Source organism: Microcaecilia unicolor, chromosome 8 (genome assembly GCF_901765095.1).
Source record: "Microcaecilia unicolor chromosome 8, aMicUni1.1, whole genome shotgun sequence".
NCBI lineage: Eukaryota > Metazoa > Chordata > Amphibia > Gymnophiona > Siphonopidae > Microcaecilia > Microcaecilia unicolor.
Genome location: NC_044038.1, coordinates 151,091,036 through 151,117,125, shown reverse-complemented (window position 1 = coordinate 151,117,125; position 26,090 = coordinate 151,091,036). Strand labels below are relative to the sequence as shown.

Below are 26,090 nucleotides of genomic sequence, written 5' to 3'. Positions count from 1 at the left end.
CAAACATTTGGGCAGACTGTCTGAAAGGGCTTGTCCGCTCCACATAGAAGGCCAATGCTCTCTTGCAGTCCAATGTGTGCAACTGACGTTCAGCAGGGCGGGTATGAGGTCGGGGAAAGAATGTTGGCAAGACAACTGACTGGTTCAGATGGAACTCCGACCACCTTCAGCAAGAACTTAGGGTGAGTGCGGAGAACTACTCTGTTATGATGAAATTTAGTATAAGGAGCAAGGGCCACCAAGGCTTGAAGCTCACTGACTCTACGAGCTGAAGTAACAGCCACCAAGAAAATGACCTTCCAGGTCAAGTACTTCAGTGGCTCAAAAGGAGGTTTCATCAGCTGGGTGAGAATGACGTTGAGATCCCATGACACTGTAAGAGGTTTGACAAGGGGCTTTGACAAAAGCAAACCTCCCATGAATCGAACAACTAAAGGTTGTCCAGAGATAGGCTTACCTTCCACATGATAATGAAAAGTAATCGCACTAAGATGAACTCTTACGGAGTTGGTCTTAAGACCAGACTCTGACAAGTGCAGAAGGTATTCAAGCAGGGTCTGTGTAGGACAAGAGCGAGGATCTAAGGTCTTGCTATCACACCAGATGGCAAACCTCCCCCATTTGAAAGAGTAACACCTCTTTGTGGAATCTTTCCTGGAAGCAAGACTCAGGAGACACCCTCAGAAATGCCCAAGGAGGCGAAATCTACGCTCTCAACATCCAGGCCGTGAGAGCCAGAGACTGGAGGTTGGGATGCAGAAGCACCCCCTCGTTCTGAGTGATGAGGGTTGGAAAACACTCCAATCTCCTGTCGTGGGCCTGAAGTTTGGAACAGAACTGAGGGACCTTGTGATTGATCTGAGTGGCAAAAAGATCCACCGAGGAGGTGCCCCACACTCGGAAGATCTTGCGGACAACTGCCCTGTTGAGAGACCACTCGTGAGGTTGAATTATCCTGCTCAACCTGTCGGCTAGTCTGTTGTTTACGCCTGCCAGATACGTGGCCTGCAGAAACATGCTGTGACGGCGGGCCCAAAGCCACATCTGGATGGCTTCCCGACACAGGGGGCGAGATCCGGTGCCCCCCTGCTTGTTGACATAGTACATGGCAACCTGGTTGTCTGTCCGAATTTGGATAATTTGATGGGACAGCCGATCTCTGAAAGCCTTTAGAGCGTTCCAGATCGCTCGCAACTCCAGAAGATTGATCTGAAGACCTGATTCCTGAAGGGACCAAGCTCCCTGAGTGCGGAGCCCATCTACATGAGTTCCAACCCCAGGAGAGTTGCATCCGTCAGCACTTTTTGAGGCTGAGGAATTTGGAAGGGACGTCCCAAGGTCAAATTGGAGCAAATTGTCCACCATACCAGGGAATTGTGAAAAGCGGTGGACAACTGGACTGCATCCTCTAGATCTCCAGCAGCCTGATACCACTGGGAAGCTAGGGCCCATTGAGCTGATCTCATGTGAAGACGGGCCATGGGAGTCAAACTGTGGAGGCCATATGGCCCAGAATTCTCAACATCTGCCGAGCTGTGATCTGCTGAGACGCTCTGGCCAAGGAAACCAGGGAAAGAAGGTTGTCCGCCCTTGCCTCAGGAAGATAGGCACCAGCTGTCTAGAGTCCAGCAGAGCTCCTATGAATTCTAGTTGTTGAACTGGAAGGAGATGGGACTGGATAGTTTATAACAAACCCAAGTAGCTCCAGGAGTTTGAGAGTCATCTGCACGGACTGTAGAGCTCCTGCCTCCGAGGTGTTCTTCACCAGCCAATCGTCGAGATAAGGGAACATATGCACTCCCAGCCTGTGTAGCGACACTGTAACGACCGCCAGGCATTTGGTGAACACTCAGGGCGCAGAGGCGAGCCCAAAGGGCAGCACACAATACTGAAAGTGCTGTGTTCCCAGATGGAATCGAAGATACTGCCTGTGAGCTGGCAGTATCGGGATGTGTGTATAAGCATCCTTCAAGTCCAGGGAGTTTTTCTGAATCATGGGAAGGGTGCCCAAGGAAAGCATCCTGAACTTGTCTCAAATCAGATATTTGTTTAGGGCCCTTAGGTCTAGGAAGGGACGCATCCCCCCCTGCTTTCTTTTGCACAAGGAAGTACCTGGAATAGAATCCCAGCCCCTTCTTGCCCCAGTGGCAAGGGCTCAACCGCATTGGCGCTGAGAAGAGTGGAGAGTTCCTCTGCAAGTACCTGCCTGTGCTGGAAGCTGAAGGACTGAGCTCCTGGTGGGCAATTTGGAGGTTTTAACCTCCCCCCGACCGGTAGATCGTCCAGCACGGACACTTATTGCGGCTATGCTCGCCTAGAGCCAGTCAAAAGCCCGTCCCTTGCTTTTGCTGGGGAGCTGCAGGGGCCTGTTGAGGCGCACGCTGTTGACATGAACGAGCGCGCTGGGGTTAAGCCTGAGCAGGCTGTCAGGAAGGTGGATTGTACCTACGCTTATTGTAAGCATAGGGAGCATTCCTCCTTCCCCCGTAAAAACATCTACCTGATGAGGTAGATGCTGAAGGCGCCCAGTGGGAGAGTTTGTCAAATGTGGTTTCCCACTGGTGGAGCTGCTCTACCACCTGTTTGACTTTCTCGCCAAAAATATTATCCCCCCGGCAAGGAACATCCGCAAGCCACTGCTGGACCCGATTGTCGAGGTCAGAGGCACGCAGCCATGAGAGTCTGCGCATCACTATACCCTGAGCAGCGGCTCTGGACGCCACATCAAAAGAATAGTAAGTACCCCTGAACAGGAATTTACGACATGCCTTCAGCTGCCTGACCACCTCCTGAAAAGGCCCGGCCTGCTCCAAAGCGAGCTGATCAACCAAGTCCGCCAGTTGCTTCACATTGTTCTGCAAGTGAATGCTCGCATAGAGCTGGTAAGACTGAATTTTGGAGATGAGCATAGCTGACTGGTAGGCCTTCCTCCTAAAAGAGTCCAAAGTCTGAGCTTCCCGTCCCGGGGGCGCCGAGGTGAAATCTCTCGTACTTTTGGCTCTCGAGAGCGGAATCCACAACCCCAGTCATGAGGCAACTGGGCCCTCATCAACTCCGGGCCCCCGTGAATCCGATACTGGGACTCAACCTTCTTAGGAATGGTGGGGTTAGATAATGGTTTCATCCAGTTCCTTAACAATGTCTGTTTGAGGACATAATGTAGAGGAACAGTGGATGACTCCTTAGGCGGCGAAGGATAGTCTAGGACCTCGAACATCTCGGCCCTGGGCTCATCCTCAGTTACCACCGGGAAGGGAATGGCCGTAGACATTTCCCGCACAAAGGATGAGAAAGAAACTCTCCAGGGGAGAAAGCTCTCTCTCTGGCGAAGGAGTAGGGTCAGAGGGAAGGCCACAAGACTCCTCAGAAGAGAAATATCTTGGGTCTTCCTCTGCCTCCCACGTGGCCTCTCCTTCGGTATCGGACAGAAGTTCTCTGACTGCAGTCCGAAGCCGAGCCTGTTTCGACACCAAGGAGCTATGTCCTTGATGGTGATGCCGAGAAGTTGACTCCCATGCCGGCGGCGATGAAGCTCCCTCCATCGATGTCGACAGAGAGTCAACTTGGGTGGCAGCCGAGGCCACAAGCGGCACTGACGTTGAAGGCCTCGCCACAGGCGGGGGGGGGGGGGGGGGGGGGAGCCAGCCACCACATCTATCGACGGTACCGTCATCGCAAGCAGCCCTGGAAGAATGGCTCGGAGGTGCTCGTCAAGAGCGTCTGTTGAGAAAGGCTGTGGAATCAGAGCAGGAGTCGAGGCCAGAATCTGCCGAGGATGAGGAGGCGGTACCGGGCTGTCCGGAGACCTGCGCATCGACACCTCTTGTATGGAGGGTGAGCGGTCCTCCCGGCGTCGACGCTTCACGGGTGCCGATTCTCTCGAAGCCCCGGAGCTCTCGGTACTGTGATGAGAAGGGGACCGATGACGGTGCTTCTTTGCCTTCGCTTAAGGCACGTCACCGGTACCCCTCGGTACCGACGAGGACACGGAATCCACACGCCTCCTCGGGGTCAGGTCCGAAAGGGGTCGGTCCCGATGGGCCTGTACCGCAGGAGCCCACGAGGCAGGTGGAGACCCACTCGATAGTTCACTGCTGCCAGCGTGTGATGGTCTCTGGACAGCCATTACCTGCGCTCCTGAGGTCGATGCACTCTCCGGTGCAGACATCGATACCGCTGTCAACGCCGAAGTACTGGGCAAAGCTCCAAACAGGCGTTCCTGTTGAGCTTGTCTCGACACTTGTGTCCGCTTTTTAAGGCTAAGACACAACTTACATGCGACTGGGCGATTGTCGGGCCCAAGGCACTGGATACACCACGCATGAGGGTCGGTGACAGATTGCCCGGTTGCACCGAGTGCACTTCTTGAAGTCGCTGGCGAAATCAAAACTCTCGATGGTGCCAAAAGGAGGGCACAAAAAAAGGGAAAAAACCCTTACAGGCGGCCAAAATGGCCACACACGTAAACGAAAGGAAACTTGAGGGATAAACTAAGGAAAATAAGGAAACTTTTCTTGTTAATTTTTTCCCCCCAGAGAAAACGAAACCGCTCAAACGCGAACACAAAAACGAGTAAAAATAAATCGGCGAAAAAGCCAGCTAAACGAAGGCTCTTCTTTTTGGGGGCAACAGAACCGCCGTAAACAGCTGCTCTTGACCGCAGAAAAAAGAAGACTGAAGCGGGTCTCTCACGCGACAGGCACAAAGATACCCACGCGTTTGAAGGCTTTAGCAACTTTTGTTGCTAGGAAGATTTTCCAGACCTGGGGCTGTTGTGGACATCACCCATATGTGAGAACAAGCAGCCTGCTTGTCCTTGGAGAAACATCAGATTGTTTTCCCTGCTTTATCCAGCCCAACTACAGGTGGTTCATGAGGGTCACAATTTTCTACAACTCCGACAGAGGCTCAGTCTTTTCTGGAAACTGTGGTCAAGGGGGCTCAGATCAACCAAACCCCAAAGAGTGCTCAATGCCAGGACCGCTACTGTATTGCATTGAGAGCTGTTTGCTTTTAAAAGGAAGAAGAAAAAGGAAACCGTTTGGTTTTATTGGACTATTGTGTAGCTGCTGATATTGGGGTGTCTATTGCAGAGCAGGGTTTCTATGGGGAATCTGATAGGTTGTAGGATTATCCTACTGCATGACTTTTTCATTTTCAGTGCGTTGGGAGTTTATGGATGAGAGTGTGGTGTGGGAATTTGTACACGGTGAGTGAATAGGGATTGTAAGCATTTGGTGTATATGAGCGAAGGGGGGGGGGGTTCCATGTGGAAGGATGCCTCTGATTTTTCCCTGTAGATATGATCTTTTTTTGGGGGGAGGGGGTGTTAAGGTGCACAAAGTTGGTTTTGGTGAGGGAAGGGGGGTTGAGGGACAAGTTAGGATGTATGCTCTGGTTGTACGGTGGTTTCTGGGGAGGACTAGTAATTTAGAGGTTTCACTTAGGTGTTTTAGAATTGTGGACCTGGTGAGGGCTGGGCACTGCGTTTCTAGACTAACAAGAATAGTATGTGTGTCTTTCAGGGAATGCTGGAGCCACTATGGAACCCTCCTTGAGGGTGTGTTCCTGGAAGGTTGGAGTCACTCACCTATAAAAAGGACAAAGATCCTGCAAGCTTTAAAAAAAAAAACCAAAATGGGTACATGTGGCTTATTTACAAGAGACCCATCTTACAGGGTTGGAAAGTGGTGTACTCTTCAGGTACTACCCATACTGCTGGGGTGGCTATATTGTTCAGTAAACTTACTTCTATCCACATACATCAAACCCTAAAGGGATACAGATGGAAGATTTGTGTTGCTCCACCTGACCGTCCAGAATAAGGAGCTTCTTCTCTTGAATGTATATAACCCCAAAGTCTTTAGTCTGGATTTTCACCAGCAACTCATAAAACTTGGTAGTCCTTATTTACATCTCCTGCTCATGGTGGTGGGAGATTTTAATACTTTGTTAGACATCTCTCTGGGTAAGTTGGGGGAGTTTATGTCTGTTGATTTAAAGGTGAGCAGGGGGCTTAAAACAGTTTTGTAATATGTTAGATTTAGTTGACCCCATGGCGCATTTGCACCCCTTGATTTCACCCATGTAGCCTTTGTACATCCAGTCATGCTAAGAATTTTGAACAGTTTTATAAGCAATAGTGTGTGAATCCTGAAGCTATTCGTGCATGTCTCTTCCTTAAATCTTCCCCAGGTTCAGTCTCCAGCCTTGGAGTTGTTGCATGCACCTGTATTGGCGCAGGAGGTACTCGTGCCTATTAAACAGGCCCCATTGGCAAAGACACCTGGCCTTCATGGCATGACTGCCAAATTTTAAAAATTGCTGCAAGAGCATGTTCCCTTGCCATTAGAGGCCTATTATGGTAAGATTTATCAAAATCATTCCTTTCCGGCAAAAATACCTGAAAAAGCTAAGAGAAGCTGTCAGGAATACAAAAAGGCAAATGGAAGAAAAGACAGCTGATATGGTAAAATTGGGAGACTTTTTCAGATATACATATGACAGATGGAAGTGCTATAATAACTTGTGAGGCTCAAAGCTGTGGGGGAGGAATACGTAGAAGCTGATAAGGATAAAGCAACTGCTCAACGATTACTTCTGTTCTGTGTTCACAGATGAAAGGCCGGGGGTAGGACCGCAGAAAACGAATGCTAATGGTGATGGATGTGTGGTGGAGCAGAACTGATTCACAGACGACTTTGTGAAGAGCTAGCTAAACTAAAAGTAGACAAAACTATGGACTATGGGATCTGATGGGGTGCATTCAAGGGTGCTCGAGGAACTCGAAGAAGTTCTGGCGGCTCTGCTCTCAGACGTCTTCATTCCTTAAGAGTCTGGAGTGGCCCCAGAGGACTGGAGACGGGCGGACGTGGTCTCTCTGCACAACAGCAAGTAAGGAGGTCAGAAATTACAGACCCGTCAGTCTGACCTCGGTGGTCAGCAAACTAATGGAAATGCTTCTAAGTGGAGGATTGAGAGGTTTCTCGAACCAAATGGATTTCAGGACCTAAGGCAGCATGTGTCAGACAAACCTGATTGATTTCTTTTTTATGTTTCAACTTTTTTATTGTATTATCATAATAACTGACCATTATACAACACCAAAATGAGTATATATACATCGCAGTCAACTAAATATATCAACAATATTTTTTTGTAATAATTTCCCCCCCCCCCCCATGTTCCCCTTTCTCCCCTCCCTCCCTTCCCCATTCCTCCCCTCCAACAAGCTGATATATTATTGTGATATTATTGACAGAGGAAAAGGAGTAACATCATTTACATAATAAAGTATAATAGTATCAACCTCCATTGTCTTATGTGTTTTCATTTGTTATCCTCCAGTTTCGGCTATATAATATAACCAATATCACATCTTGATCATAAGATCCCCCTCCCCCCCCTATTAACCTATAAATATTACAGAGTGTTAAGAATTTGACTTCTCCCCCTGTGAGTCATCCCATCCAGATAACACCCCCAGATTTTTAGAAAGCGCTCTTTACGCTTGTATGTCCCTTTTGCCTCTCTCGCTTCCCAAGTAAGCAATTGGTGTACCTGGTTCCGCCAGTGCCAGAAGGTCGGAGGGTGTGCAGAGGTCCAGTGCTGCATTATGCATTTCTTGGCAATGAGACATGTTTTGCGGCATAGCACCATTTTGTCTTTGTTTAACCTGGGACAGGTGTCATGTTTATCTAGCACTAGACATAGAGGGTTCAATGCTATATCACAATTGACAGTTGTAGATAGAAATACAGCTATGTGTCTCCAGTATTTTTTTATTACAGGGCATGCCCATATCGCATGATATAGCGTATTATCTGCTCTCTGACATTTCAGGCAGGTAGCGGTATGGATGCCCCCTGATTTGTATAATTGTGTCTGGGTAAAATAAGCCCTATGCAATATGCAAAACGCACATTCCCTAAGGCTAGCCCCTCCTACTATTCTAGGTATATCCTGTATTTGTTTTACAATATTCCAACCTGTCAATGCTCTGCCTATATCTATTTCCCATTTCTGACGGAGTTGACAAAACTCTCTCTCGGGCATCAGTCCCCACAATTTCAGATGTATGCTGGAGATTGACGGCACCTCCTCAGCTATTTCTTCGAAGAACTTTCTAATTTTTTCACCTAATTGTTTCTTAATCTCATCTGTATTTAGTGTGCGCACATAGTGCGTGAGTTGGCTATGCGCAAAATGATCCCTCCATTGTGCATTAGTTTGCATTTGTGTTACTGCTTTAATATGCCCATCAACCCCCAATATATCCTGCATGGTTGCTATGCCGTTTCTTTCCCATGTGACAAAAGTTTGATTCTCTATCCCCGGTACAAACATCGGGTTGCCCCTAATAGTTAATAGCTCGGTGTTAGAGGGGTCTCCCCCCAGAAGTTTCCCTATATATCTCCACGCTTCCCTGATAGGCTGGAGCAAGACACTATGTTTAAATCTATGGGGGAGTATCTTATTCTGGGTGTGAAATAACGCTAAATAATTATACGGGGCGAAGTACACCGTCTCATACTCAAGTGGTGTATGATCCGATGTATTCATTAACCAATCTCTAACCTGTCTTAGCAAGCAAGCCATATTGTAGTATTTAATATTTGGAATCCCCATTCCCCCTTGTCTCCACCCTCCTAGCAGGAATTTCAATTGAAGTTTGGCCCTTTTCCCAGCCCAACAGAATTTTCTCAGAGTTTTATAAAAGTGTTTTATGTCAGTCTGCTTGAGTTTTATTGGTAGAACCTGTAAAACATACAGCCACCTCGGCATTATCACCATCCTTGTTAAACATATCCTTCCTGTCAAAGATATCGTGAGGTTCTGCCAAGCATTTAACTGGTGCATGGTCTGCTCTTTGAGTATGCTAACATTTAAATCATATAGATCTCTTGTATTTACCGGTAATAGAATGCCTAAATATTTAAAAGATTTAGTTGCCCGCTTTAAAGGGAAATCTATGGGCCACAAACTATGGGCATCTGTATTTATAGCTAAGGCCTCAGATTTGTCAAGATTTAGCGTGAATCCCGAGTAGTCTCCAAACTCCTTAAAAATCTCTAATACATTACCCAGCGCTTCTCTTGGGTTCCTTAAAATAATTAGCAAATCATCTGCAAATGCAGCCATTTTGAACTGCTGATGTTGTATGTCCACTCCAGGCACTGCTGGGCAGTCTTGAATATCCCTAATTAGAGGGTCTAAATATAGTGCAAATAGTAAGGGCGATAACGGGCAGCCTTGTCTCGTTCCCCTGCCTATATGAATTGCCTCAGATAAGTTCCCATTGACCATTATCTGCGCTAGAGGGGCTGCATATAAAGCTTTAATCGCCTGTACAAACTCTCCTTTTATACCATATCCCTCCATCACCTCATATAAGAAAGACCATTCCACTTTATCGAACGCCTTTTCAGCGTCGAAACTAATCATTAAAGCTTGTTCATTAGTGTGCTCTAAATATTCCAATGATGTCAAAATTCGTCTGATATTCTTGGCAACCGACCTACCCTGCACAAAGCCAACTTGAGCTTCATGGATTATTTTTGGTAGAACACGGCCTAGTCTATTTGCTAAAATTTTTGCGAATAATTTTGCTTCATGGTTAATAAGCGATATAGGGCAATACGATGTTACTAGTTGCGCATCTCGATTGGGTTTTGGAAACACAATTATACGTGCTAAATTTAAATGCTCAGGTAATGTACCATTTGATATCCATTCTTTAAACACTTTAGTTAATGTAGGTACAATCGACTCTCCCATTAATTTATAAAATTCTGCTTTGTATCCATCGGGACCTGGCGCTTTACCCATCTTGCTATGTCCTATAGCCCATGTGATCTCATCCTCACTAATCTCCGCGTTCAATAGATTGCGGTCATGTTCATTTATCTGTGGGATCTTAAGGTTTTGAAGATATTGCGTGCCTGATAGTCCTTCTTGTTCTGTGGAGCTATATAAGTGTTGATAATATATTTTAAATTCCTGTCTAATTCCTTTATTAGAGTGTATCAAATTTCCATCTTGTGTTTTTATACTAGTGATATTTCTGGAAGCGTATCTAGGGGCAATAACTCGTGCCAGAAGTTTCCCTCCCTTATTCCCAAATTTATACAATTGGAATCTATAATATGTTTGGGATTTCACTTCCCTATCATGTAGTAAGGAGTTAAAAGCCGCCTGTATTTCCAATATCTCCTGTCTAAGCAGAGGGCAAGGATTTAAGCCATATTGTCTATTCGCTTCTCTCAATTGTTTCTCCAGTCGCAGGATTTCCTTATCTCTTGCACGCTTGTATTGGTAGTAAAACTAATAGTTTCTCCCCGCAAGACCACCTTTGCGGCTTCCCAAAAACTAGTTGAAGTTGGTACTGTGTCCTCATTAAAATGTTTATACTCTGCCCATTTCGTTTGTAAATGTTCTCGAAATCTCACATTATTTACTAAATACGTTGGGAACGTCCACCCCCAAAATTTCTCTTCTTCCACTCCCCCCATCCAATTCATATGTACCGTCGCATGATCCGAGATAACGCACGGTCCTATATCAGCGTCTCTAATTGTGGGAAATAATGTGCTTGATGTTAATAGGTAATCAATCCTGGAAGAGGTACCATGGGCACTCGACATATGTGTATATTCTTTGATCCCAGGATGCAACGTCCTCCATATATCTATGAGATCTAGTGTGGTGCATAGTTCAGGTAGTCCTCTAGTTTGTGTTCGGTGGATTGTTGCCGGAGGGTGCGACCGGTCTACTTGTGGGTCCCAGGTCATATTAAAATCTCCTCCCAGTATTATTGGTATTGATTCTAAACGTACTATTTTTGCCACTAGTTTTTTGTAGAATTTAAGATCTAGGACATTTGGAGCGTATATACTGCCCAGTAAGAGTTTTTGTCTATTAATTGTGACAATAGCTAACACATATCGTCCCTCAGGATCCTGGATTATCTTATGAATGTGGTTTGTTATTCCTTTTCTAATTAGAATTGCTACTCCCCTTTTTCTCCCCACTGCTGCTGTTGACATACATTCCCCCACCCACCATTTATTCAATTTAGCATGTTCTTCTGCAGTTAAATGTGTCTCTTGTAAAAAGGCTATGTCAGCCCTAAGCCTTTGGATGTGTCTTAAGATTTTTGATCTTTTTATGGGCGAAGAGATGTCCCCAACATTCCATGTAATAACCTTAATTAGTGCATCTATTTTGGCCTTCCATCTCCATATTTACATGATCTTGATGTCAGAGAGGAGCCAGCCCAGCCTCCAGCCCCCCCCCCTGTTCTAATAATCGAGCGAATAGTCTATCTTTCTTTTCAGGTATCACTTGTGTTGTCTGGTAATGTCTCCTGTAACCTCCCTCCCTCCTCCCCTCCCCTATCCCTTCCCCTGTGAAACCCCTCTCCCCCCCTTCTATCCCCTTCTATTCCTATTGGAATTAGGTCACCTTCGACGCCTTTCCCTTTTTTTCCCCCCTGTTCTAACTTGTTTGCAGTATATTCGTCCTACTGATTCCCTCTATATATTAACTCGCTGATGAATCTTTTACCCCTCTATCGATTACTAACAAATTTTAAACTTTAACCATACAGTGCAAATTAACATAAATATCAATGCAGTGTTTTATAACTACTCAACATTCTTCTCTTCATCCTTGTATTATCTGCTATTAGGTTAGTTCAGTAAGTCTATGATGATCATCCTCATAAACTTATGTGGTTTTCACCGGCCAGATCAGTGTTACACCATCTATGTCCCGTTACTGCCATGAGTCAACTTCATTTGTAATCCAGGGCTTCTATAGTTATAGCATGATCCACTATTTCAATTATAGTCTCACGTTCATGTTGTGGGTCCTTCCAACTAAGCCCCAACATCCTCTTTAAAGCTCCCTTTAAAGTTGCTTCTTATGTTTTACCATTTCCACAATAGTTATACCTATCTTTAATCTAAGATCCTGTGCTCAGTTTAATAGTAGCAACAGTAGTTTGACATATTTGTTCATCATACCTTTCTTCATCTCTGTATTAACTGCTGTCAGATTAAATCAAGATATTTGTTGTGGTTAAGTTAGTGAGTTTAGATGGTTTTCATTGTTCCTTTTCAAAATTATTCAGTCTGTATTTCAGTTCAGTCTTACTGTATCATTTTGTAAGCTCAGCATCCCTTATAGTGTGGAATCATCCATTGGGACCATGTTCATAGTTGAATTCTGTGTTTTATTCTTTCTGCTGATGTTTTCCACTGTTTACACCCATATCTGTTCTGCTATGTTGGTTTTTAACACAGTCTCAGCTTCAGGGTGAAAGTACTATTAATTATTATTGTCCTTCTGTTGAGATTTCTTGAGCTTAGTGCCACCAGTTGGTGCATTGGTTATTTATCTCTTCCAGTTTTATATTTTCTTCGTGTGAGCTTAGTAGCGCTTCAGTTTTCTCCTTCCAGATGGTCTAGGAACTCTTTCGCCTCCTCTGCTGTGGTAAATATTTTATTTTCCGTTTGGTGGGTTACACGCAGTTTCGCAGGATACATCAATGCAAATCTAACTTTTCGCTGTATCAGCTCCGAGCACACTGGGGAAAATTTCTTTCGTTGCGCCGCTACCGCGGCTGAGTAATCTTGAAAGCATAATACTTTCCTATTGCCGCTGTGTAGATCTTTTCCGCTTCTCATCGCTTGCAAAATGGCTACCTTGTGGGCAAAATTAAGTATGCGACATATAACTACCCTGGGCCGCCCTTCTACTCCCTGCTTAAGGCCCAGCCGATGCGCTCTTTCAATTCGCAGCGGGCCCAGCGCAGTCGGTAACTGTAGTTCTTTGGTAAGCCATGTCTCAAGGTATTTGGCCAGGTCTCGCTCTCCTAGGTCTTCAGCAAGCCCCACAAGGCGAAGATTGTTACGCCTCGATCTATTTTCAAGGTCTTCGATTTTATCAGTGTAAGTAGCGATTAGCTTTTGCAAGCGACTTACTTCTGTTTCCACCTTGTCCACACGATCTTCCGTATCACTTGCCCGTTGTTGATACTGTCCCATGTCCAATTGTATTTGCGTTACGCTGTTATGTAGTTGTTCCAGTTTGTTATCCAGTGCTCCCAGCTTTTTCTCCAGGATGGCTTCCAGTGCCTGAGTAACTTCCCCAACAATCTCGGCTGCCCACGCGGATCCCACCGCTGATGTCCCCGGGCTCGCCGGAGCCGCCATCTTGTCGTTGGGCGGCCAGGTCTTTTCTCTGTCTTTTCTGGTGATCTTAGATGTCATTCTCCTCCTAAGTGGTATTAAACTTTTCTCCTTTTAAACACTCTTCGTTTACCTTCGTTTGTGGGGTCTTTTATCCAATTTTTAGGACGAATTTTTGATAAAAAATCTAAGGGAAGGCAGGAGCTGCGCAATTAGTGTCCTCTCCCGCTCATCGTGTCACGTGACCCCCCCCCCCCCCCGGATTGATTTCTTTAACTGGGTGACCAAATAGTTGGACATGGGAGGGGTGATAGATGTGGTGTACTTGGATGTTAAGAAAGCCTTTGACAGTTCCACACAGGCAACTGATAAATAAACTGAGTGCCCTCAGTATGGGACCTAAAGTGACTGTTTTAAAAATTGGCTAAATGGAAGGAGACAGAGGGCGGTGCTAAAGAGAGCTTGCTCTGAGGAAAAAAAAAACGTTATCAGTGGTTGGCCCTCAGGCCGGCTCTTTTTAACATCTGAGAGTGATATTGCAGAAGGGCTGTCTGGTAAGGTTTGCCTCTTTGTGGATGATACCAAACTCTATAATGGGGTGGATATCCCAGAGGGTGTGGATGATATGGCCTATGAGTGGAGGAGTGGCCTAGTGGTTAGGGTGGTGGACTTTGGTCCTGGGGAACTGAGTTCGATTCCCACTTCAGGCACAGGCAGCTCCTTGTGACTCTGGGCAAGTCACTTAACCCTCCATTGCCCCATGTAAGCCGCATTGAGCCTGCCATGAGTGGGAAAGCGCGGGGTACAAATGTAACTAAAATAAATAAATAAATAAATATGAGGAAGATCTGGTGAAGCATGAAGAATGGTCCATTGATTGGCAACTAAGATTTAATGCTAAGAAATGCAGGGTCATGTACTTGGGTTACAAGAATCCAGGGGAGCGGTACAACATTTGGGGGTGAAGTGCTTCTGTGTATGAAAGAAGAGGGGGATTTGGGGGTGATTCTGTCTGACAACCTTAAGGTCTCCAAACAGGTAGAAAAGCAACAGTCAACGCCAGAAAGAGGCTTGGCTGCATAAGGAGAGGGATGACCAGTAGGAAAAGAGGTGATGGTGCCCTTGTATAAGTCTCTGGTGAGGCCCAATTTCGAGTAGTGTGTGTAATTCTGGAGACCGCACCTACAGAATGATATAAACAGGATGGAGTTGGTCCAGAGAGCAGCTACAAAATTGGTAAGCAGTCTCGGTCATAAAACATGTAGGGACAGGCTTAGGAACCTCAACATGTATGCGCTGGAATAGAGGTGGGTGAGACGGGATGACAGAGATGTACCTCAGTGGTGTTAAAGTAAAGGAGGCAAACCTTTTTAAAATGAAGGAAAACTCAGGAATGAGGGGGCATACGATGACGTTAAGAGGAAATAGGAATCTAAGAAAATACTCTTTCATGGAAAGGGTAGTGAATGCGTGGAATAGCTTCCTGGTGTGGGTCATGGTGACAAGGACTGTGCCAGAATTTAAAAAAGTGTGGGACAGGTATGTAGGATCCCTTAGGAAGAGTTTGTGGTTACCGAGGATGGGAAAATTGGATGGGCCACTTGGCCCTTATTTCTACGCCAATCGTTCTGGCCAGGATCCTTTACAACTGGATTCATGATCGACAGATATAGTTAATTTTGAACTGAAGCTTATAGCCAAGATTTTGGCAAATAGATTGGCTGGCTTATTGCCAGACTTGATTCACAGAGATCAGGTGGGTTTTCTCCGCAACAGGCAGGCTGTATGGAATGTCCGACATGTGGCAGCAACCTTGGGTCACTGTGCCACTAGAAATGTTCCTGCCTTGTTAGTAAGCTTGGACGCCCAAAAGGCCCTTGACTGTCAACTGGGACCAGTGGCGTAGCAAGGGCGGGGCGGTGGGGGGCGGTCTGCCCCGGGTGTCAACGGGCTGGGGGGGAGGGGGTTCTCCGCTCCGTCCATCCACACCCCCCCCCCCCTTGGCATGGAACCGCCTCCCCCCCCCCCCCCCGACGCAGTCCCCACCTGCCAACCAGGTTCCAGCTCCGTCCAACCCAGCGTGGGGCGCCTTGCATCTGCAGCGCTGCTGTAAAAAGAAGAAAAATCGCCTCCTCGTCAGCCCTTCCCGACGAGGCGATTTTCTTCTTTTTATAGCAGCGCTGCAGATGCAAGGTGCCACGCTGTGGTGAACGGAGCTGGAACTTGGAAGGAAGGTGGGGACTGTGTCGGGGGGGGGGGGGGGGGGGTGAGCAGTGGCGATCCGCCCTGGGTGTCAGGCAACCACGGAACGCCACTGACTGGGACTATGTGTTTCCAGTATTGGAAAAATATGGGATGGGGGCCCTTTGTGTACATAAAGCGAATGCTACATACCTGTAGCAGGCTGATTGTTCTCACTGATGGGTGACGTCCACGGCAGCCCCTCCAATCGGAACACTTTACTAGCAAAAGGCCTTTGCTAGTCCTCGCGCGCTCATGCGCACCGCGCATGCGCGGCCGTCTTCCCGCCCGAACCGGCTCGTGTTCGTCAGTCTCGTATGTAGCAAGACAAAGACAAGGGAAGACAACTCCAAAGGGGAGGCGGGCGGGTTTGTGAGAACAATCAGCCTGCTGTCCTCGGAGAATACCTTCTACAGGTATGTAGCATTCGCTTTCTCCGAGGACAAGCAGGCTGCTTGTTCTCACTGATGAAGTATCCCTAGCCCCCAGGCTCACTCAAAACAACAACCATGGTCAATTGGGCCTCGCAACGGCGAGGACATAACTGAGATTGACCTAAAAAATTTATCAACTAACTGAGAGTGCAGCCTGGAACAGAACAAACAGGGCCCTCGGGGGGTGGAGTTGGATCCTAAAGCCCCAACAGGTTCTGAAGAACTGACTGCCCGAACCGACTGTCGCGTCGGGTATCCTGCTGCAGGCAGTAATGAGATGTGAATGTGTGGACAGATGACCACATCGCAGCTTTGCAAATTTCTTCAATAGAGGCTGACTTCAAGTGGGCTACCGACGCAGCCATGGCTCTAACATTATGAGCCGTGACATGACCCTCAAGAGCCAGGCCCAGCCTGGGCGTAAGTGAAGGAAATGCAATCTGCTAGCCAATTGGATATGGTGCGTTTCCCCACAGCCACTCCCCTCCTATTGGGATCAAAAGAAACAAACAATTGGGCGGACTGTCTGTTGGGCTGTGTCCGCTCCAGGTAGAAGGCCAATGCTCTCTTGCAGTCCAATGTGTGCAGCTGACGTTCAGCAGGGCAGGAATGAGGACGGGGAAAGAATGTTGGCAAGACAATTGACTGGTTCAGATGGAACTCCGACACAACCTTTGGCAAGAACATAGGGTGAGTGCGGAGGACTACTCTGTTATGATGAAATTTGGTGTAAGGGGCCTGGGCTACCAGGGCCTGAAGCTCACTGACTCTACGAGCTGAAGTAACTGCCACCAAGAAAATGACCTTCCAGGTCAAGTACTTCAGATGGCAGGAGTTCAGTGGCTCAAAAGGAGGTTTCATCAGCTGGGTGAGAACGACATTGAGATCCCATGACACTGTAGGAGGTTTGATGGGGGGCTTTGACAAAAGCAAACCTTCAATGAAGCGAACAACTAAAGGCTGTCCTGAGATCGGCTTACCTTCCACACAGTAATGGTATGCACTGATTGCACTAAGGTGAACCCTTACAGAGTTGGTCTTGAGACCGGATTCAGACAAGTGCAGAAGGTACTCAAGCAGAGTCCGTGTAGGACAAGAGCGAGGATCTAGGGCCTTGCTCTCACACCAGACGGCAAACCTCCTCCACAGAAAGAAGTAACTCCTCTTAGTGGAATCTTTCCTGGAAGCAAGCAAGACGCGGGAGACACCCTCTGACAGACCCAAAGAGGCAAAGTCTACGCTCTCAACATCCAGGCCGTGAGAGCCAGGGACTGGAGGTTGGGATGCAGAAGCGCCCCTTCGTCCTGTGTGATGAGGGTTGGAAAACACTCCAATCTCCACGGTTCTTCGGAGGACAACTCCAGAAGAAGAGGGAACCAGATCTGACGCGGCCAAAAAGGAGCAATCAGAATCATGGTGCCTCGGTCTTGCTTGAGTTTCAACAAAGTCTTCCCCACCAGAGGTATGGGAGGATAAGCATACAGCAGGCCCTCCCCCCAATCCAGGAGGAAGGTATCCGATGCCAGTCTGCCGTGGGCCTGAAGCCTGGAACAGAACTGAGGGACTTTGTGGTTGGCTCGAGATGCGAAGAGGTCTACCAAGGGGGTGCCCCACACCTGGAAGATCTGTCGCACTACACGGGAATTGAGCGACCACTCGTGAGGTTGCATAATCCTGCTCAACCTGTCGGCCAGACTATTGTTTACGCCTGCCAGATATGTGGCTTGAAGCACCATGCCGTGACGGCGAGCCCAGAGCCACATGCCGACGGCTTCCTGACACAGGGGGCGAGATCCGGTGCCCCCCTGCTTGTTGACGTAGTACATGGCAACCTGGTTGTCTGTCTGAATTTGAATAATTTGGTGGGACAGCTGATCTCTGAAAGCCTTCAGAGCGTTCCAGATCGCTCGTAACTCCAGAAGATTGATCTGCAGATCGCGTTCCTGGAGGGACCAGCTTCCTTGGGTGTGAAGCCCATCGACATGAGCTCCCCATCCCAGGAGAGACGCATCCGTGGTCAGCACTTTTTGTGGCTGAGGAATTTGGAAGGGACGTCCCAGAGTCAAATTGGACCAAATTGTCCACCAATACAGGGATTTGAGAAAACTCGTGGACAGGTGGATCACGTCTTCTAGATCCCCAGCAGCCTGAAACCACTGCGAAGCTAGGGTCCATTGAGCAGATCTCATGTGAAGGCGGGCCATGGGAGTCACATGGACTGTGGAGGCCATGTGGCCCAGCAATCTCAACATCTGCCGAGCTGTGATCTGCTGTGACGCTCGCACCCGCGAGACGAGGGACAACAAGTTGTTGGCTCTCGCCTCTGGGAGATAGGCGCGAGCCGTCCGAGAATCCAGCAGAGCTCCTATGAATTCGAGTTTCTGCACTGGGAGAAGATGGGACTTTGGATAATTTATCACAAACCCCAGTAGCTCCAGGAGGCGAATAGTCATCTGCATGGACTGCAGGGCTCCTGCCTCGGATGTGTTCTTCACCAGCCAATCGTCGAGATATGGGAACACGTGCACCCCCAGCCTGCGAAGTGCCGCTGCTACTACAGCCAAGCACTTTGTGAACACCCTGGCCGCAGAAGCGAGCCCAAAGGGTAGCACACAGTACTGGAAGTGACGTGTGCCCAGCTGAAATCGCAGATACTGTCTGTGAGCTGGCAGTATCGGGATGTGTGTGTAGGCATCCTTTAAGTCCAGAGAGCATAGCCAATCGTTTTCCTGAATCATGGGAAGAAGGGTGCCCAGGGAAAGCATCCTGAACTTTTCTTTGACCAGATATTTGTTCAGGGCCCTTAGGTCTAGGATGGGACGCATCCCCCCTGTTTTCTTTTCCACAAGGAAGTACCTGGAATAGAATCCCAGCCCTTCTTGCCCGGATGGCACGGGCTCGACCGCATTGGCGCTGAGAAGGGCAGAGAGTTCCTCTGCAAGTACCTGCTTGTGCTGGAAGCTGTAAGACAGAGCTCCCGGTGGGCAATTTGGAGGTTTTGAGGCCAAATTGAGGGTGTATCCTTGCCGGACTATTTGGAGAACCCACTGATCGGAGGTTATGAGAGGCCACCTTTGGTGAAAAGCTTTCAACCTCCCTCCGACTGGCAGGTCGCCCAGCACTGACACTTGGATGTCGGCTATGCTCTGCTGGAGCCAGTCAAAAGCTCGCCCCTTGCTTTTGCTGGGGAGCCGAGGGGCCTTGCTGAGGCGCACGCTGCTGACGAGAGCGAGCGCCCTGGGGCTTAGCCTGGGCCGCAGGCTGTCGAGAAGGAGGATTGTACCTACGCTTGCCAGAAGAGTAGGGAACAGTCTTCCTTCCCCCAAAAATCTTCTACCTGTAGAGGTAGATGGTGAAGGCTGCCGGCGGGAGAACTTGTCGAATGCGGTGTCCCGCTGGTGGAGCTGCTCTACCACCTGTTCGACCTTCTCTCCAAAAATATTATCCGCACGGCAAGGCGAGTCCACAATCCGCTGCTAGATTCTATTCTCCAGGTCGGAGGCACGCAGCCATGAGAGTCTGCGCATCACCACACCTTGAGCAGCGGCCCTGGACGCAACATCAAAGGTGTCATACACCCCTCTGGCCAGGAATTTTCTGAACGCCTTCAGCTGCCTGACCACCTCCTGAAAAGGCTTGGCTTGCTCAGGGGGGAGCGCATCAACCAAGCCCGCCAACTGCCGCACATTGTTCCGCATGTGTATGCTCGTGTAGAGCTGGTAAGACTGAATTTTGGCCACGAGCATAGAAGAATGGTAGGCCTTCCTCCCAAAGGAGTCTAAGGTTCTAGAGTCCTTGCCCGGGGGCGCCGAAGCATGCTCCCTAGAACTCTTAGCCTTCTTTAGGGCCAAATCCACAACTCCAGAGTCATGAGGCAACTGAGTGCGCATCAGCTCTGGGTCCCCATGGATCCGGTACTGGGACTCGATCTTCTTGGGAATGTGGGGATTAGTTAGAGGCTTGGTCCAGTTCGCCAGCAATGTCTTTTTGAGGACATGATGCATGAGTACTGTGGACGCTTCCTTAGGTGGAGAAGGATAGTCCAGGAGCTCAAACATTTCAGCCCTGGGCTCGTCCTCCACAACCACCGGGAAGGGGATGGCCGTAGACATCTCCCGGACAAAGGAAGCAAAAAACAGATTCTCGGGAGGAGAAAGCTGCCTCTCAGGAGAGGGATCGGAAGGAAGACCTTCAGACTCCTCGTCAGAGAAATATCTGGGGTCTTCTTCCTCTTCCCACGAGGCCTCACCCTCGGTGTCAGACACAAGTTCACGGACCTGTGTCTGCAACCTCGCCCGACTCGACTCCGTGGAGCCACGTCCACGATGGGGGCGTCGAGAGGTAGACTCCCTCGCCCGCATCGGCGAAGCTCCCTCCGCCGACGTAGTCGGGGAGCCTTCCTGGGAGGTGACGGCATCCGGTACTGCACGTGGCACCGACGCCGGAGACCTCACCTCGGGCGATGGACCAGCCGGCGCCACACTCGACGGTACCGGTGGCGCAAGCACCGCCGGTACCGGAGGGGTAGGGCGCAACAGCTCTCCCAGAATCTCTGGGAGAACGGCCCGGAGGATCTCGTTCAGAGTGGCTGCAGAGAAAGGCATGGATGTCGATGCAGGCGTCGACGTCAGAACCTGTTCCGGGCGTGGAGGCTGTTCCGGGCTGTCCAGAGTGGAGCGCATCGACACCTCCTGGACAGAGGGTGAGCGGTCCTCTTGGTGCCGACTCCCTCGGCGACCCAGAGCTCTCGGTGCCGACACGGGAAGGAGACCGGTGACGATGCTTCTTCGACTTCTTGGGACGAAGCATGTCACCGGAGCTTCCCGGCACCGACGAGGAGGACGTAGAATCCAAACGTCGCTTCCTCGGGGCCTAGGCCGAAGGAGGTCGGTCTCGGGGGGGGGGGGGGGGGGGGGGCTGTACCGCAGGAGCCCTCAGGGTAGGGGGAGACCCACCCGAAGGCTCACCGCCACCAGCAGGGGAATGGACAGCCCTCACCTGCACTCCAGACGAAGCACCACCGTCCGACATCAGCCGACGAGGTCCCGGTACCACCGACGTCGATGCAGCTGTCCGATGTCTCAGCGCCGATGCCTCGATGCACTGGCGGCCGAGGATGAAGCTCTGGACGCTGAAGACGTCGATGCACTCGATACCCCCGGTGCCGATGCCGACGAAGAGCCCAAGAACAAAACGTTCCACTGGGCCAATCTCGCTACCTGAGTCCGCTTTTGCAAAAGGGAACACAGACTACAGGCCTGCGGGCGGTGCCCAGCCCCTAAGCACTGAAGACACGACGCGTGCCTGTCAGTGAGCGAGATGACCCGGGCGCACTGGGTGCACTTCTTGAAGCCGCTGGGAGACTTCGATGTCATGGGCGGAAAAATCACGCCGGCGAGATCAAAAGACGAAATGACGGAAAAGGCACCCGAAAAACAAGGGAAACTTCGACCCGAGGCCTAAAAGCAGCCTACCCCGACGATGAAAGAAAACTTACCGGGGCGAAAAAGCTGGAAACAGCGGGGGGAAAAGACTGAAGAGTCTCTTCCCACACACAGAATGGATTTTTTTTTTTTTTTGAAGAACACGAAGAACGCGCGAGGTCGACTTTGCGGGGCACGACACGGCGAAAACACGACCGTACCGAGCGCGGACAAAAGAAGACTGACGAACACGAGCCGGTTCGGGCGGGAAGACGGCCGCGCATGCGCGGTGCGCATGAGCGCGCAAGGACTAGCAAAGGCCTTTGCTAGTAAAGTGTTCCAATTGGAGGGGCTGCCGTGGACGTCACCCATCAGTGAGAACAAGCAGCCTGCTTGTCCTCGGAGAATAAAATTTTTATATACACCAGTCCTTGGCTGCAGTCCATTTCATCTAATTTCTTCCCATTGGCTAGGGACACACAGCAGGGGTGCCCTCTATCTCTGCTCCTGTTTGTCCTCGCTTTGGAGCCCCTGTTAGTAGTGATTCGGGCAGATCCAGAGATTCAAGGTTTGCAGGTAGGTCAGGAATGTGTAACATGCATGGCCTTTGCTGATATGCTTTTTGTCCCGACTCAGCCAAGGTTGTTGTTGCTCCGACTCCTGCGCTTGGTGCACTCTCACAGGCGGGTCTCTGGTTTGGTGCTTAGTTTGGATAAATTTGAAGTTCTGCCATTGGGAGGTTATTCATCTGATGACTATGTGAATCCTTTCCTCTCAAGCAGGTAGAAACCAAAATAAAATATTTGGGTGTATATCTTACTAAGAAAGTTGTGATGTGTATACTGAAAAGTGTTAGTGATCTACTTAAGGTTATCAGCTGATATTTTACAATTATGGTCCTCATTACCTTTGACTTTATAGGGTCAGATTGCACTATATAAAATGGTCCCTCTTTCTAAGGTGGCTATATGTCCTGCAAACATTCCCTATGTATTTGACAAATAGAGATGTTGAGACCTTTACAAAATATTTGACAAAGTTTCTCTAGAATAATAAGAAAGACTTTCTTTACAACAATTGTCCCCGTCTTTTGGTCACAGGGGATTAGCAGTTTCAGATTTGCTGAGATACATGGCATATATTATGCGTCATCTGGTGGACTGGATCAATGGAACTACTTATTTTACCCCGTTGGCGTTGGAAAGACAGCTGGTGGACCCAACCCATTTACTTTGTTCATACGAGTGCACCTTTATGGATCGTGGTTACAAAATCCCATCCTATATTGCAATCCATGTGACAAGGCTGGCGGTGAATGTGTAAGCAATTTAAACTCTTTTGTATACCATGCTGCTCCCCTTAAGGGGGAAATTTGGACCCCGATTCCTCAAATCTGTATCTGAAGCAGTGAACTACAAAATCCCGAGTGGTTTAGAACGAGTAGAAGTAAATCGATTTTTTACTTGTTCCAAAAGTACAAAGACTAGGGGACACTCGAAGTTACATAGAAATACTTTTAAAACAAATAGGAGGAAATATTTTTTCACTCAATGAATAGTTAAGCTCTGGAACTCTTTGCCAGAGGATGTGGTAACAGCGATTAGCATATCTGGGTTTAAAAAAAGGTTTGGACAAATTCCTGGAGAAAGAGTCCACAGTCTGCTATTGAGGTAGACATGGGAAGCAACTGCTTGCCCTGGGATTTGTAGTATGGATTGTTGATACTACAGTAAAACCTCCGTTTTCGTTGACGTCGGTTATCGTCGTTTTCGGTTTTAGTCTTTTTTTTCAAAAACTTTGTCTCAGTTTTTGTCGGTTGCTTCGGATTTCGTTGGCATGCATACTGTACTTGTGCTCTGAAGACAGGGAAAACCCTTCTCTCTACTTCTGTAGCACACAACAGTACGACGCTTCCTGCCTTTACATCTCTCCCCCTGTGGACAAACTTGCCTTCCTCTGCACAAACTTCAGCCTCTCAACACCTTCTCTGCACTGCTCAGGTTGGAAACGGAATGAGGCGATCCGGGACTCATCCGGTCTCTTACAGCAGCCGCTTGTGCGTCTTGTTGCTTTCTTGGGGGGGGGGGGGGGGGGGATTATCTTCAGATCCACATGGCTCCCTCTCGAACAAGACCTGGAAGGAGGCCAGGGTAAGATCCTTGGTTGGAGAAAGCAGTTAGGGTGGGAGCTGGTTGCTGGTATGAGACGTCCAAAGTGAAAGGTGAAAAAAAACACCCTATAAAATACTTTTCAAAATTATTGCCTCGATTTTCGTTGGTTTCGGATTTCACCGATTGTTTTCGGACGGATTACCAACAAAAACCGAGGTATCACTGTATTTGGGTTTCTGCCAGGTACTTGTGACCTGGCTTGGCCACTGTTTGGAAAAAAAGGACACTGGGCTAGATGGACCATTGGTCTGACCCAGTACGGCTACTCATGTTCTTATGACTGCTGGGGATTGCTTTATATTCGAGACTTGGTGACTGAGGAAAGCAGAATTAAAACGGTTGAACATCTCCAACATGGGGGGCTATTTGCACTCAACAGACTGGTTTCAATATACCCAAGTTAAGCATTATGTATCAACATTGGATGTAGCCTCAGAGTAAGGATGCAGTGGACTTGTTAGTGGAAGCTTTAATGCTTACTCGTACAAAGACTCATTTGTCCTTTTACCAAATCAGCTTACAGAGCCTTGCCCCTAAGTTGGACTATGAGCAGTTGGCTTCTGTGTGGAATTGCTGCCGAAGGAGTGTATTGATGAAATATCTTAAACGGCCCACCCGGTCTGTAATTCTACAGAACAGTACAAATTTCTTTTGAGACTTTACTTTTCTCTGCATCGTGCCTATCTGGCTATAATAGAAGACTCAGCTGCCTGCCCTAAGTGCGAGGATATTCCTGCATCTTTGCTACATGTTTTGGACCTGTGGGCAAGTTTGTTCCTTTTTGGGGAACATTCTGAACTATTTCTATTCTATTATAGGTAAGCGCATCCCTATGCAATCTGCATTCTACTGTTTTTGAACTGTCTCCTTGGGACTGTGAACGAGGCCCAATTTACTGCTACATAAGGCCTTTTTTTGTGGCCTGGACATGTCTTTTACTCCACTAGTGAAAACAGGAAGGGAAGGGAAAGGGGACTTGATATATACATTTGTTACATTTGTACCCCACACTTTTCCACTCATAGCAGGCTCAATGCGGCTTACATAGTAATAGGATTACAAAGTAGTGTAGAGAATACAGGCTAACCTTAGCAGAGTAATGGAGATGCAGAGTAATGGAGATGTGTAGATAGGTAATATTATGAGAAGGGGTAAAGGAGGTGAGGAAGTGCTAGTTTTAGGTTAAATAGAGAAATCAGGGGAAGAATTGGTCTCTGCAGACTTTGAGCCCCTAAAGTACTGTTTTTTTATACTTTAGTTTGTCTCTTGAAACAGAGTAAGCACTCAAAACTGTACAACAGTGACCAATTTTTAATATATTGCCCCCGAATCCCCTCTCCTCCCCCCCACACCCCAACTAGAAACAACCACCCATCCTCTCAAGTGAATTTTCTTCATGATGACCAAGATCTCAAGACAGCACACACAACAACCCCCCTTCCCAAACAATATGCTCTGGATTACAAATTCAGTAATAAGCTCTGGGCACAATGCACTAAAGAGTCCCAAAACAAAGACTGTCTGCTGAAATTGTCACCAGGTTCTTGGGGAGCCCAGTTTGGCATCCAGGCTTTCCATTTTCAAAAGATGGAAAAGTTAATTCTTCAGAAAGTCACTGACTGCATCTGGAGGAGTAGCCTAGTGGTTAGTGCAGTGGACTTTGATCCTGGGGAACCAAGTTCGATTCCCACTGCAGCTCCTTGTGACTCTTGAGATCTTGCTGTCTTGCGATCTTGGTCATCATGAAGAAAATTCACTTGAGAGGATGGGTGGTTGTTTCTAGTGGGGGTGGGGGGGGAGGACAGGGGATTCGGGGGCAATATATTAAAAATTGGTCACTGTTATTGTATTGTACAGTTTTGAGTGCTTACTCTGTTTCAAGAGAGAAACTAAAGTATAAAAAAACAGCACTTTAGGGGCTCAAAGTCTGCAGAGACCAGTTCTTCATATGCATTTTCCCAGCTCCCCACACTTACTGTACAATAAGTGGTTTGTTTTCAAAGAAGAAAGGTTTCTTCAGTTTTGCAGCAATGGCATGATGTTTAGCTCGAGACGTCAACACAAGACCTTTATCCCCTGGGAGTTTAGAGTCCTTCATTTCTGTCACTTCCCATTTACCTGAGGGGCCAAGCAGGGACACTATTTTATGTCTGCATGCACATCCCACTTGCAAATAAATACAAATTCTCTAAAATAAGAATGACAGTAAGTCAAGCCAAATATAGGCCTACCAAAGAAAGAACAAATCATGCTGAATGCTATCACGTGAGAACTTAACATGGCCAATATTTCCAAGCATTAAAATTACACACAGCATTAAAAGTGAAACAGTCTTACCTGATAATTTTCTTAATTCCTGCTGAACCAGTCCAAAGATTATGCTGCCTTACTGGCAGATTGACTGAAGTCTCCCAGTGATATCACCAGTATAAGGAATGATGCAGCTGGGAACTTGTCAGTATGCCAATGCCAAAGCAAATATTATGACTTTCTATCTTTTCATTTTATTTCCTTCCTGATACCAGTGTAACTTTTAGGGTCTCCTAAAGTATATCAGTGGTAAACCAAAAGTAAACAAACTAACTTATCAAACTCCTGGGGAAAGTATTGGGGAGTTAAAAAGGAAAA

General features: G+C 48.0%; 1 protein-coding gene across 4 annotated transcripts in view; it reads right to left on the bottom strand.

Annotated features, from left to right (window-relative positions):
- CANX (calnexin) overlaps nt 1–26,090 on the bottom strand; it is a 193,059-nt gene that overhangs the window by 107,724 nt on the left and 59,245 nt on the right. For all 4 annotated transcript variants that reach the window (XM_030211265.1, XM_030211269.1, XM_030211266.1 and 1 more), the window contains exon 5: nt 25,439–25,580. In XM_030211265.1, coding sequence (XP_030067125.1) covers nt 25,439–25,580 — 142 coding nt within the window. The remainder of the gene's footprint in view (nt 1–25,438; nt 25,581–26,090) is intronic.